At 37.1% G+C, this 12,043-nt stretch overlaps 2 protein-coding genes across 2 annotated transcripts; both read right to left on the bottom strand.

The window, feature by feature from the left end:
• Positions 1-3,247: 3,247 nt before the first annotated feature.
• On the bottom strand, positions 3,248-4,879 carry msl-2 (male-specific lethal 2). The gene has a single exon (XM_067272090.1). It carries the CDS (start codon positions 4,743-4,745, stop codon positions 3,852-3,854), a length of 894 nt encoding a protein of 297 aa, XP_067128191.1. The 5' UTR covers positions 4,746-4,879; the 3' UTR covers positions 3,248-3,851.
• A 1,253-nt stretch (positions 4,880-6,132) lies between these two features.
• On the bottom strand, positions 6,133-11,366 carry LOC136976713 (acetylcholinesterase-like). The gene is made up of 4 exons (XM_067272081.1): positions 11,136-11,366; positions 9,543-11,060; positions 8,855-9,018; positions 6,133-6,706 (listed from the first exon to the last, which is right to left on the bottom strand). The coding sequence occupies exons 2-4, from the start codon at positions 11,051-11,053 to the stop codon at positions 6,594-6,596; spliced, it is 1,788 nt and encodes a 595-aa protein (XP_067128182.1). The 5' UTR covers positions 11,054-11,060; positions 11,136-11,366; the 3' UTR covers positions 6,133-6,593.
• Between the last annotated feature and the right edge of the window lie 677 nt (positions 11,367-12,043).

The raw sequence follows: 12,043 nt of genomic DNA, 5'->3' as shown, positions 1-12,043 counted from the left end.
GAGCATTAAGTCCAGGTTAGAGACCGTTTCAAGAAGAAGAAGGAAAAAAAACAAACTCTCGCTCTCCCCTTTGCACTCGGGGCGAAAGTCCGAAAATCTTCTCCCTCCTCAGATGAATGCCGCGATACCGACTCCGCCAGACAACCAATAGGAATCTTCGTCTCTGGTCTTCGTTAGGAGCTAAAAATTCGCCCGGTAAAACGTCCCTAATTTTCGTGACGTCGCGGCACTATATGGGTGGATCCTGATTCGATTACCGGGAATTAAATATAACGTTTGGGATGGAAGCAACGTGTCTGTTGTGCCGATGTCGATGGATACTTTGTCAAAGGCATCCGCCTGGAAATTAAGGTCACAGATGATTTGTTCTCCGTCCGATGCCATGTCATTAAGGCTTAGATGACAACACTGGCATCTTCCTCGTCTTTCCTCCGACACTAAGTCGGCCGGACTCTAATCTAATTTTTATAAATAAAAAACTTTTCCCGTATTAATCTTCCGTGCAAAAAATTGACCTCTTTCGTTTAACTATTCCCGCTGACGTTTTAATTACGTAACAATAGAAAAAAAACACGGCGTACGTCGTGCGCCTCCTAACGTTGCCAAATTTTTAAATTTAATAATTTATTTAAGATTATTTTAAAAGTATTAATTCGAAACGTACCTCGGAATATTATTCTAATATATTTTTTTATTATTATTATTCTCTTTGCCACTCCCTTTACGAACTTCTTCCAAGCCGACGGTAAATTTCTTTATAAAATATGCGCCGCCATCTGTCGACGAGTATTGCTATTAAATAGTATTTTAACTTTTATTAAAAATGTATTCGTGTTTTGGACGTTATCTAATCTCGAAATTAATTATTAATAATTTTGTTAATTATATATTGGAAAATTTATATTAGGTTATTTAAGAACAGTTCTGTAAAAATAAAAAAAGTGCGCCCTACCAATTTAAAAAAAAAAACTTCTGTTGAAATTTGTTTAATATTTCGAATTGGAGGAATGTAAATAAACGTAGAGTTGTAATTGTTTATATTAAAATATATCAATTAATTTTAAATTCAAGAATTTTAAAAAATACTTTGAAATCATTTACCGAATTAAATAAATTTTGCATCATAGATATCGATTTTGCAAATGGCGACATCCGAAAAACGCCTAATATTTTGATATACAGTGTGTCCCAGAAATATAGATAATAATAATCTACATGTTTTTATTATTATTTTTTAAAAATATTAAATATTTCTTAACAATGCGAGTGGTTATTATTGTTTATTTGTAACACAATACAATGTTATATAATTGTTTTTAGAATATTTGACAGTTACATAAAGTGTTAAGCTCCGAAACCGTCGTAAAATGCCTGTTATTAGCATAAATTTTTCGAGAAAAAATGCACCCACAAGTTCTCAATAGGATTAATGTCCGAGCCTCTTCGTAACTTGAATATTATGATCTTCGAACTATTTAGTTGTTGAGCGTGAACAATGAATACTGGCATTGTTCTGTCGGAAAATCCAATCGGGTCCTCCAATTTCTTCTCCAACAGGTAATAAATTATTTTTTTAGGATTTCTTTATAACCTTTATATGTCTGTCTACAGTTAAAATCACCAAATTTGATAAACCATTAAATCCAAAGCTGCCCCACACCATAACAGAACAAGTACCCAGTTGCCTGCTCTCTTCTTTCCTAATATCATGCCAGTAATTAGGTCATTCAAATTAAATTTCTTTTCATCTCTGAAAGGGATTGAGAGCCATTGGCCATTCTCACAGCGTGTGATCTTTAGCCCACTGCATTCTTGCCGATTTGTGTCGTTTTGTTAGCGATGGTTAATTTCATCAAGCCATCAAATTTTGTACGTGGAGTTGCTGAAATTCTTCGACGAACGGTGATTTTTGATATTTTTAATCCACTTTCACACAAAATTTGAACAACTGATTTATCCTGTTTCGATGCGAGATGCACAATTCAATTACCATCCCTTTGAGATATGATTTTGGGCCTTCCCGATCGATGTTTAGAAGGTATTGATGATGATTTTTCCAAAATTTTTATGAATTTCAGAAGGAGATCTGTTCATCAAAACAGCAATTTCTTGATACTACAGCTTCTGCTTTTAATTTCCATATTCATGCGATTTCTTCTAAACTCTCTTCCGTGTGGAATTTTGAAGCGTTTTGATTCGTTACTATTTTCGGTTTCGGCCGAATAATCGGGTTGGAGCTCCGATATACAAAAAGATTACAGAAAACGAACCGCCATTAATTTAATATATAAAACGAAATGTTTATTGGTTTTGAGAAATTTAAAAACAATTTATCTGTAATTGCGAGGGAATCGGTTCAGAAATTTTCATGGATTGATTCAAATGTGTACAAGACTCGACCCTCGTTGTTGGTCTAACGTAACTCTTGTCGGCTGTTAGTGCCTACAATATAGAGATTTTTCAGGTACGGGACTTTTTAAATAAGTGTTAAATCGAGGGAAAGAAATTTATATTTATGGTTCCGCTACTAGGAATTTTTCCGAAAAACTCGAAACTTACGTTTTCTTAAGAGAACAACTTTATTGTCCGAAATTAAATCGCCTTTTAGTAGAATTCACAAATGGTGCATCAATTGCGTTGCTTAATTTTTGGTTTTCCACCCTGTGGGCACTGAGAGGACTTTTTCCACAGTGGCGCGTTATCCTACGGGGAATTGCTTAGGGCCTCAAATTAATCATTTATAAGAAAACATTTCCCACTATACACGGGGCCCCCTAATTCAAATTTGTCTTGGCTCCGTGAAGCTATAATGCGCCGCTGTTTTTCGTAGATTCTGCCGGGCAGCAAGAAACTGGGCCTAACCTCTTCTGAAAAATTCGTGAGGAATTGCTCGCCCGGATCCTCCAAAAACCCCTTAGATGTCGGCCATCCCGCTTCTTTAATGAAAAACTATAGAAAACAAAATAGTAATTCGTTCCCGATCTCCATTCATAATGAAACGAAACTGAAGACATCGAAATGTCCGAATTCCGACGAATACGTCACCAAAAAATCTTTATCCTACATCATCGAATAAGAGGAGACTTCAAATATAGCCAGATAAACGAGCCAATGGCATAATCTCTTTCAAATAAAACTGTCATTCGTATTCAAATATAGGCCTGTAAAGTAGCCTTACCAGGCAACGCGGCCACTGGTTTAACACGAGATGGTTTGAATCTTCGTAAAATTAAACACAATCGGCGAGACACGTGGCAATAACTATTTATTGAACTGATAAGTGTACATAAAGTGCTCGATTTTTGTTTGTTTTTTTGGGCTGTTTCCGATCAGGAACACTCGAATAGCTTTGTTTCTTTTTGTAGTTTGTTGAACGATGCGATGGTTTATTAAAATATGAATATCACAATGAATCTGTTATGGACTCGGTCGACAACACCCCCCAAGGCACACACGCTACGAATGTAGAGAAGAGACGAATTTCACCGCACGAAAATAACAAGTGACGCAGACGTTTTCGTCATTAACGGGATGAAGCGAAAACACCAGTGACGTCCGCACTCTGATGGCGTTAAAATATTGCGGATTTTCTTTTAAAATAATTCATGATGAACAACAATTAAAATTCATTCGTGTAAAAAATACTCTTCAAATGGTCGACCGAGTGCCCCCTCGCCCGATATAAGATATGGCAGAACTCTACGAAGGTTGCATTGCATGCGCCTCCGAGAGACGTCTCGCGCTGTATTCTTCTTGTTTTAAAATTTCATCAAAAAATTAATTTTTAAGACGGTTACAAATTTATAAAACCTTCGATTAACCATTTAAAGAGTAAATTTGCCGGCAACTTTTTAACCGTCGACGTCGACGTCGCTCGTGTCTTCGTTTTGCGCGGGTTGCTGACGCGATTTGGTAGCATCCTCCCCCCTCTGATCCGCATCCTCCGCTTTGTGAGGGTTTCTGCATCCCCGACAGCGGCACTCGTAGCACGCCTTGCTGCCCACGTAACAGGGGCATCTCTGCCCGCAACAGGTCAACTTTCCGGGATTGGGGGTGGCCAGACCGCACCTGCACCCCTTCTTCTTTAATCTCGACTTGGCGCTCCTGAAGGAGGAGGATCTGGACTTCTTGCACGAGACGTCGACTTCGTTGTTGACGTCGGCGGCCGTCCTCTTGATCATGATCTTGTTGGAGTTGTCTTCGGAGACGGTGACGCTGTATACTCCGTTGGACAGTTCCTTGGTCTCGCCGTTGACCACCGGAGGAGGGGGTGGAGCGGGGAGCTGTTGCGAAGTAGCGCCATCTGTCGCCGCGGAAGGTAAACACTCGGCCGAGTCGGGGAGGGAGACTCCTTCTCGCACCAGTTCGGCCAAGTCGACGCTGGTCGCGTCGCTCAGCTGCGAGAATTTGAGAGGAAGCGACACGCTGGCGCAATATTCGCACAGTTTCTTGTACAACTGAAGCAGTATTCTGAGATGGGTGTTTTCGCTGTACTTGCTGTAATCCTTACACCAGCTGCACGAGGGTTTGATCTTCATCTTTCCCCCGATGCACGACTTGCAGACGGAATGTTGGCACGACGACGTGGTCGACGACATGGGCACGACGGGCAGATGATCGCACACGCAGCACGAGAGCGTCTGACGAAGGAACAACAGCAAGCGATCGATGTCTCCCGGATGCTCGTCGCCACTCCACTGTAAGATTCGCCTACAAGTTCTTACGTACAGACTTAATGCGTTCATATCCGAGAGAATTCCGGCACCGTTCCTTCTCGTACTGACGTTAATAAACCCGATCGAACCACCTTAGTAACAAAGGGAAGCCATTAATCCGACGACGTGCTAACCGCCCGTCGCGCACCCTGCCGGAATTTTTATTCGTTAAAATTACAAACGATATTTTTTATTTATTTATTTTCTCCTTTTCGTGTTTTATGTTTCTTTTTCTTAAATTTGTTATTATTATTACATGGAGACGATTATTATTTAAATACATTTATTACAATCTTTTAAAAATTTAAAATACGTTTTATTTACAAGGAGCCGAATGTTGACTTTATAAATTTTGTTTTCGTTTTAAATTACAATTTCCTTCCTTTATGTTTGTTAAATAAACGCGATTATCTTCTTTATTTCCTTCGTAAACATATGGTTTATATCTTGTTACAATACGATTTTATATCATCTTCCACGTGTTTATTTTACAATAGGCGTCACGTTGCAAAGAATCGATTTTCGGAATTTCTACGTGAGCATAATCGATATCGACGAAAGTAATCATCTAATTGTTTCCGCGCGATTTTACAGCCAAATAGCCAAGGATTTTTCCCCGAGGCTATTAAGAAATTACCGTAAAAATCGCGAAAATTTCCCCAAATTCGGCTAGGGATCTCTTCGAGAATGACGCGAAATCTTAACGCAATTGTGTTTATTTATACGTTGACCCGGTCGATTTACGTAAAAATAAAAGATTTCTTATTCTAAAATATCATTTTTGCGTTATTTTCTTAAAAAAATTCCCATAAAAGCGATCGTATTTATCGTATAAAACGAGCACCCGACCTGTAAGAAAATCAGTATCGAGCGCTCCTTGCCGCGCGAAAGGAGCGGCGATAAATTTATTCACTTTGTAATTAAATCAGAGATGAATTTTTAAATAATATAAGTGGATTTATTAAAGCTTCTAATGTATCAAATGGTTGTTTATGACATTATTAAGTGAATAATATCAGGAAGTTTGACGTAATTTCCTTTCGAAGAACTGATTTCGTACTTGTCATCTGTCAATATTTCATTTTGATAGCAACTTCCCAAACCCTAAAAAACACCGAAATAGCCCGGATTTTTTAAGAGTCCGATGCCAAATTTTGCTAATTTCACTTTATCTAACCTTGTATAACTTAAAGATTAATCTAATTTCGCGCGTGGAGAGTTTATTTCTTTGATGGTGCCAACAATAAACGCCATTTTAAAGCTCCGAGACCTATTAAATTTCTCATTTAGATGCTTAAAATTAATCTAAAGGCACGAAATAATCCTAAAAACAAGCATTTAAAACCAAGTAAAATGTTTTATTTGACAATTTTTATCGAAAAATGTCGAGGATTTAGCGCTGATCTACAATTTTATTTTATTTTATTTTTTTTAAAGATTAACGCCGACAATTATTAGAATAAACAAAAATCATCTAACGAAAATAAGGCAAAATATGCTTTAAATAATAAACTGAGTATTATATTAACATAATTCTTCTCACCTTCGTCCCCGCTCCGACTGTGTTTTTACTTGTTACATCTATAAATTAAATATTAATTACGCAGATTGACTTCCTTCACAGTTAGATGATAGAAGCGTAATACTAGGATTTATTCGATGGAATGATTATTTATAATAATATGCAATACTACACCACAATGGGGGGAAGAAACAATTAGATTTTATACATAAATTACTCCGAAGAATCCTAAAGATTTGTGTGGCACCATGACATATTTTTTTCTTTCTTTCGCTTCTTATACTTTCCTTTATATTAAATGACGTTTGGCTCTTTGTCGTATATACATTGATTATAATTAATTTGGAAATGATATGTTAGGAACTGCAAAAGGTGTAGATCAAAACGCAGATCAGGTTGTAAAAAATGATCATCCCATGTGATAGTGACGCCAGACGTCCTTTGCTCGTCTGACACGAGGCGTGTAAACCTTGAAAGAAAAATGAATATTAAATTAGTAACACGTTCCATTTAATGCCGGCTTGTTTATTTTGTAATACACGATTAAATATAGTAATATAAATACATTCATTTTATTTATTCCCCACTTTCTTTTATATCATATAAGGGTTAATGTTACTTTAGGTAGCCAAGATGGCGGCACGTCTCTGATTCCAGCAAGGAAACAGTGGGACGCACGTTCTAACCTAACCTATTCTAATAATTTGGTTGCTAATAATTATGGTAATTTATTAGAATAGGTTAGGTTAGGTCAGAACGTGAGTCCCACTGTTTCCTTGCTGGAATCAGAGACGTGCCGCCATCTTGGCTACCTAAGGTAACATTAACCCATATGAGTAGCTGTTCCTTAATGTTTCCATACCTGTTTCTCTTCCCCAATTCTTTACCAGAATTTATAATCATTTAATTTTCTTTCCATCATTTTAAACTAGCATTTACAATACAGAATTTACAGTTTTTAATAACCTTCTCCTTCATTTTACCTTTGTTTTTTTTTACTAGAATTTACATTATTTACATTACCAATTTCACTCATATCTATAATAGAATTTATCCTAATTTTTCTTTCCTCCTGAACTATTTCCTTCCTTTTTTTAATCAGAATTAACAGAATTTGCTTCCTGTGACCTAATATATACTTGTAACAAGTGGGTGAATTATTTTAATTATATTAAAGACTAACATTGCTATGACTATTACCCAAAATATTATTCTATTCATATGAAAATAAACATTAATTTAAATTAATATTTAAAATGAATGTGAAATCAGTAGATGTATAAACAGCTGACAAAACTTCAAATATTTCATGCTGTATTTTACTGTTTAGGATCTAATATGCATCATTCAATGCTTTCAAAGACCTTGCTCCTTCATCACTAAAATGAAGGAATTATGCAATTAAATTTGGAATTTTAATTAATTACATTGGCTTGATTTAATTAGAAATTGTCATAAGTGGAAATTTTTCATTTTAATTGATATTTTATAATGTCATTTCTGGATTATACTGTTGTTAAATGATAATACAGTATATAACCCAAACATTCGGTTATACTGTTATTTAGCAACAGTATAATCTGAAACACAGGAAGTAAATTATTTACCAAATTTCTGGGTTGTTCTATTGTTAAATAATGATATAATCTAGAAATTACTGCACACAGTTGTTCTTTAAAACAACAATACATTTCTTGTTATACTCTTTATTATAGTTATAAATTTAGGATTCTTGATTATATATTTATTTATTGATTTATAGTTTTTCTACAGTTCTACCCCTTACAAAATAATAAGGCACTGTTTAGAGATTCAAATGTAAATATTATATGATACATCTGCCATTTTAAGATACCATTTATTATTCTTTTTAAAGTCGATCTGTAACGTAACGACCGATATTTCGTTACGCAAAGCTTTGTTACTCGAATATAATTAATCTTTTTAAGGTTTTTAATCTATATCGATCTAATTATAGTTAGCAATATGGCTTCAGATATGGAATCAACGTTACGATAATGAATGATTACAACCAGTAGAACAGTAGAATATGATAATGCCGCATACTTATCGGATTTATAAAGTGACTTTATATTAATTTATCTAAAAGTATTGGTAATTTTTAAACTTAATTTTCAAATATAACATAGTTTGTGCCATGCACAGAAAATTTATAAGTGAGTTTAAGCTACAGATAAATGTAAGGAATGCATAAAAATAACATCCAAAATGACGCTAAGAATTAGCTGCACCGAAGAGGAAATCAGAATTGAGACAGATAGTAAAGGATGGGATTCGAACCCATTTTTTACTATCCTTCCAAATGCCGTAGGGCCTCGAGATATCGCTCGTAATTAGAAAACGGATGACCTGTCTCGAAAATTATTATTAAGATGGATTTTTTTTTCCGGTATTTTGGAGTTATTTCTTATAATTTTAAGGGGTTCGTACGAACGAGCGTGCTTTGAAGGCTCATTTTTTTACACGAAGGCACACATTTCGAATGTTATTCTACACGAGCTACGAAGTTTTAGGGTGAAGATCAAATTAGATTCTTCGAATTTTCTGCGTTATGTCTCGAGATTCATTCGAGTTAATTATCGAAGAAGAAACTTACTTGTTTTAGCTTCTAATTGAGGTAAATAATCATTCCAAAAAGCACAAAATTTCGTTCTTAGTCCCTCTCTAACGGTTGGATTCGTGCTCAGAACTAAATATTTCTCTTCGTGGATCTTGTACCGAGGCCATATCGTGGTAACGTTTACGGGAAGATTAACATCCCTGAAAGAAAAATCGTTTCAAATGGTTTTATTTGTCACCTTAATTAAGATTTATAGGGAGTCGAAAAGCAGAAACGCGGATTAAATTGAATTTAATTAAAATTGAACGCTAATTATAATGAATGCGGGGGTTCTAAATATAGTTTTGGACTATCGGGCAGACAAAACAGATGAAGTTGGCGACAAATATCCTCCATCAAGTAGAACGGGATATGGAAGTCAATTTACTTTTCACATGGAAAACCCTCGTACGGATACACTGTTAATACTTATGAGATCATTAGCGACCTCGCCGTACAAATATTTTAATTAAAACATCTAAGGCGATTAATTAAGGAATTTCAATTAAGTAAAAAAAAAAAAACAAAATAGAGAGAGAGAGGAGGAGTTTATAATTAGAGATTTTGTTGCAAAACGATGAATTTTATAAGTATTTGTGCACTTGTAAAACTCATTACTTCGCTCCGTGTGAACCCCTTCCGAGATTCAATTGATAAAACCTAGAAAATGTAAATTCGTTCTTACCCACTTTTGGCAAAGTTTGTCCAATAAACGATCATATTCTTGCTGAGTTCTTTCTCTTCGCTGGTGTAACTCTTTCCCGGAAAATAGGGTTCCCCGAATACGTAAGGTATCTCGTCACCGTGTATAACACCCATCCAACGTGGCCAAAGATTGTTAGACGATCGATGCGTGAAGTAAAATAAGTAGATGTGCGATTCGTATTTTGCCAGAGCGTTGATCACTCGATTAACCGGGCAAGTGAAGTATTTGTCACCTACCATTTTGTCTAAGCTATCGAGGACTTTGGAGTCGTCAAAGTTCAACCAATCCTTGTACTGGAATTCGAGGGTGGACAGGATCAAAGGCGAAAAGTGAGGAAAACTGAGCGAAACGATTTCTGTAAAGTTGCTCTGAGATATGTGAATGGTTTCTTCCTTGTGAAAGTTTTCTGGAAGTCCGTAAAGAAGAAAGTAGGATCCTTCTTCGTGGTTATTTCCGGCAATGGCGGGGCAATTTTTAAAATCGCCTTGTTGTATGTGTTCGGACGGTGTTTTGTTCAGAAAATGTCCATCCACGATCGGAACGAACGGAAATTCGACTAATTCCATAACGCTAGAAGCTTCTAGAGATTTAATGACGTCGGAGGGATGCTTTTCTCTTAAGCAATCCATCAGAGAGTCGAGCCGCGATTTCTTATGAGAACAACCGAGTTGTTGGGCCAATTTGAATCCGTTGGCCTTTACTCTGTCGGCAGACATGAAGGCCCACGACGAAACTGCCGCTCCGCTCTGTAAGATGATTCTGTGAAACAGATGTCTGCTCAGATGAGACAGGTGGTGCAGGCTGATCGATGCCGCACCCGCGCTCTCTCCGAACAGAGTGACTCTATCGGGATCTCCTCCGAATTGTTTTATATTGTTTTGTATCCACTCCAGAGCCAAAATTTGGTCGAAAATACCAGCGTTTCCGGGGGCGTCCTTTCGGCCGAAGTACAAAAATCCCAACGATCCCACTCGATAGTTTATGCTCACCACCACGACGTTACCTATCGAAGCTAAAACTTCACTATTGTAAACGTCTAAAGTGGACGTGCCGGAGGTAAATCCACCCCCGAAGATCCATACCATAACGGCTAGTAGTCCCTCTCCCACGTCACTTTCCGGCACCCACACGTTAAGTTTCAAACAGTCTTCGTTCATTTCCGTGTTAGGGTTCCACATATTGGATCCGGAAAAGTTGCCAAAAAGATCGTCTCTGACCTGCCAACAGGAATAGGGTTTTTCGGTAGCGTCCAAAACGTCCTTCCACGGTTTGACGGGAACGGGATGACGAAATCTCAAGTTTCCAACAGGTGGTTGGGCGTAAGGTATGCCGTAGTAAACTTTGACCTTACTTCCTTCTTGAGTAAAGACACGCGTACCCCTGACTTTACCAGACTTGGTCTCCACCACCAGCGAGTTATCCGCAAGCAGGATCATTTGACTGAAGACGAACAGGGATAAGACGATTCCCAATTTCGAGTGGCGTGACATTTCGCACCTGAAAAAAAAATGGCGCTTTAAATCTGGGGGATGGTCCAAAAGCTAAGAAGTGAAAGCGTTAAAGTGTATGTACCTTAAATAGTATAATACAGTTTTAATGTTCTGAGTCGGAGATCAGCGTTCTAGTTGAGCATTTGCAGGAAATTGCTGGAGCTCGGAAACTGTTAATAACGAATGTCCTTGGCGTAGGATCCACGTGATATGGGAAGCAGTATCGTGTCCAGTTCTCTCGACGACAATGCAGGAAACTCATATCCGAAAATTTCTAATTATACCCTCGTGGCTTACATTTTCTACGTACGAAAAAACGTTGACGGCGAGAAAAAAAAACAAAAACGTTATCGTCCAGCGCTAACCCCCCTTTCTTCTTCGTTGGCTCACCGATTATGCGCTTTAATTAAAATTTAGCAACAATTAACGACACTAAAACATATTAAATTAATTAATTAATTATAATGTATTAAAATTAGGATAATATTCGTTCACGTTACTCGTTAATGGGAATATATTTCTGGATTTCTTCGATATTAGAATGGATATTTATAGATTTCTGCGCTATGTATGCAAATTAGGAGGGATGAGATTCGGAATTGCCAAAAAACACGAACATGGTGATGAGCTTAGCTGGCAAAATTCCAGCAAAAGATCGCAATTGGCTTTACTAATCATCGATAAACATTCGATTAGCATTAAAATGGTAACAACGATAAGATTTTCTGCATCGTTTCGTACGTTACAACGCGTTACGTTGTAAAGCACTTACCAAAGGTCTGTCTGGTTAACCTGCCGTCTGAAGACAACATCCCAGATACTGACATTCGCCCGGAATGACGTCAGAAGCGCCACCGAGCGAGGGGATGGAAATGATCACGTGTCCGACTGCACACATACTGTAATACGAGCTTTCGACAACATCGAACGGGTTAAACGAATTACGTATTTATCGATTTAAAAAAAATTTCGTATCGTATTTTATACGTA

The sequence above is a fragment of the Centruroides vittatus genome, unplaced genomic scaffold, assembly GCF_030686945.1.
Source record: "Centruroides vittatus isolate TY-2023 unplaced genomic scaffold, ASM3068694v2 contig_1112, whole genome shotgun sequence".
Lineage (NCBI taxonomy): Eukaryota > Metazoa > Arthropoda > Arachnida > Scorpiones > Buthidae > Centruroides > Centruroides vittatus.
Note: the sequence above shows the minus strand (reverse complement) of the source record. Positions and strands in the feature narration are given on the sequence as shown.

Excerpts from the sequence above, each read along its gene's own strand:
- msl-2 (XM_067272090.1), bottom strand. The coding sequence starts at position 4,745 with ATGAACGCATTAAGTCTGTACGTAAGAACTTGTAGGCGAATCTTACAG.
- LOC136976713 (XM_067272081.1), bottom strand. The coding sequence starts at position 11,053 with ATGTCACGCCACTCGAAATTGGGAATCGTCTTATCCCTGTTCGTCTTC. Across the intron at positions 9,019-9,542 it reads ACAAACTTTGCCAAAAGTGG|GGATGTTAATCTTCCCGTAA; the intron begins GTAAGAACGAAT and ends TTTTTCTTTCAG. Across the intron at positions 6,707-8,854 it reads TCAATTAGAAGCTAAAACAA|GTTTACACGCCTCGTGTCAG; the intron begins GTAAGTTTCTTC and ends TTTTCTTTCAAG.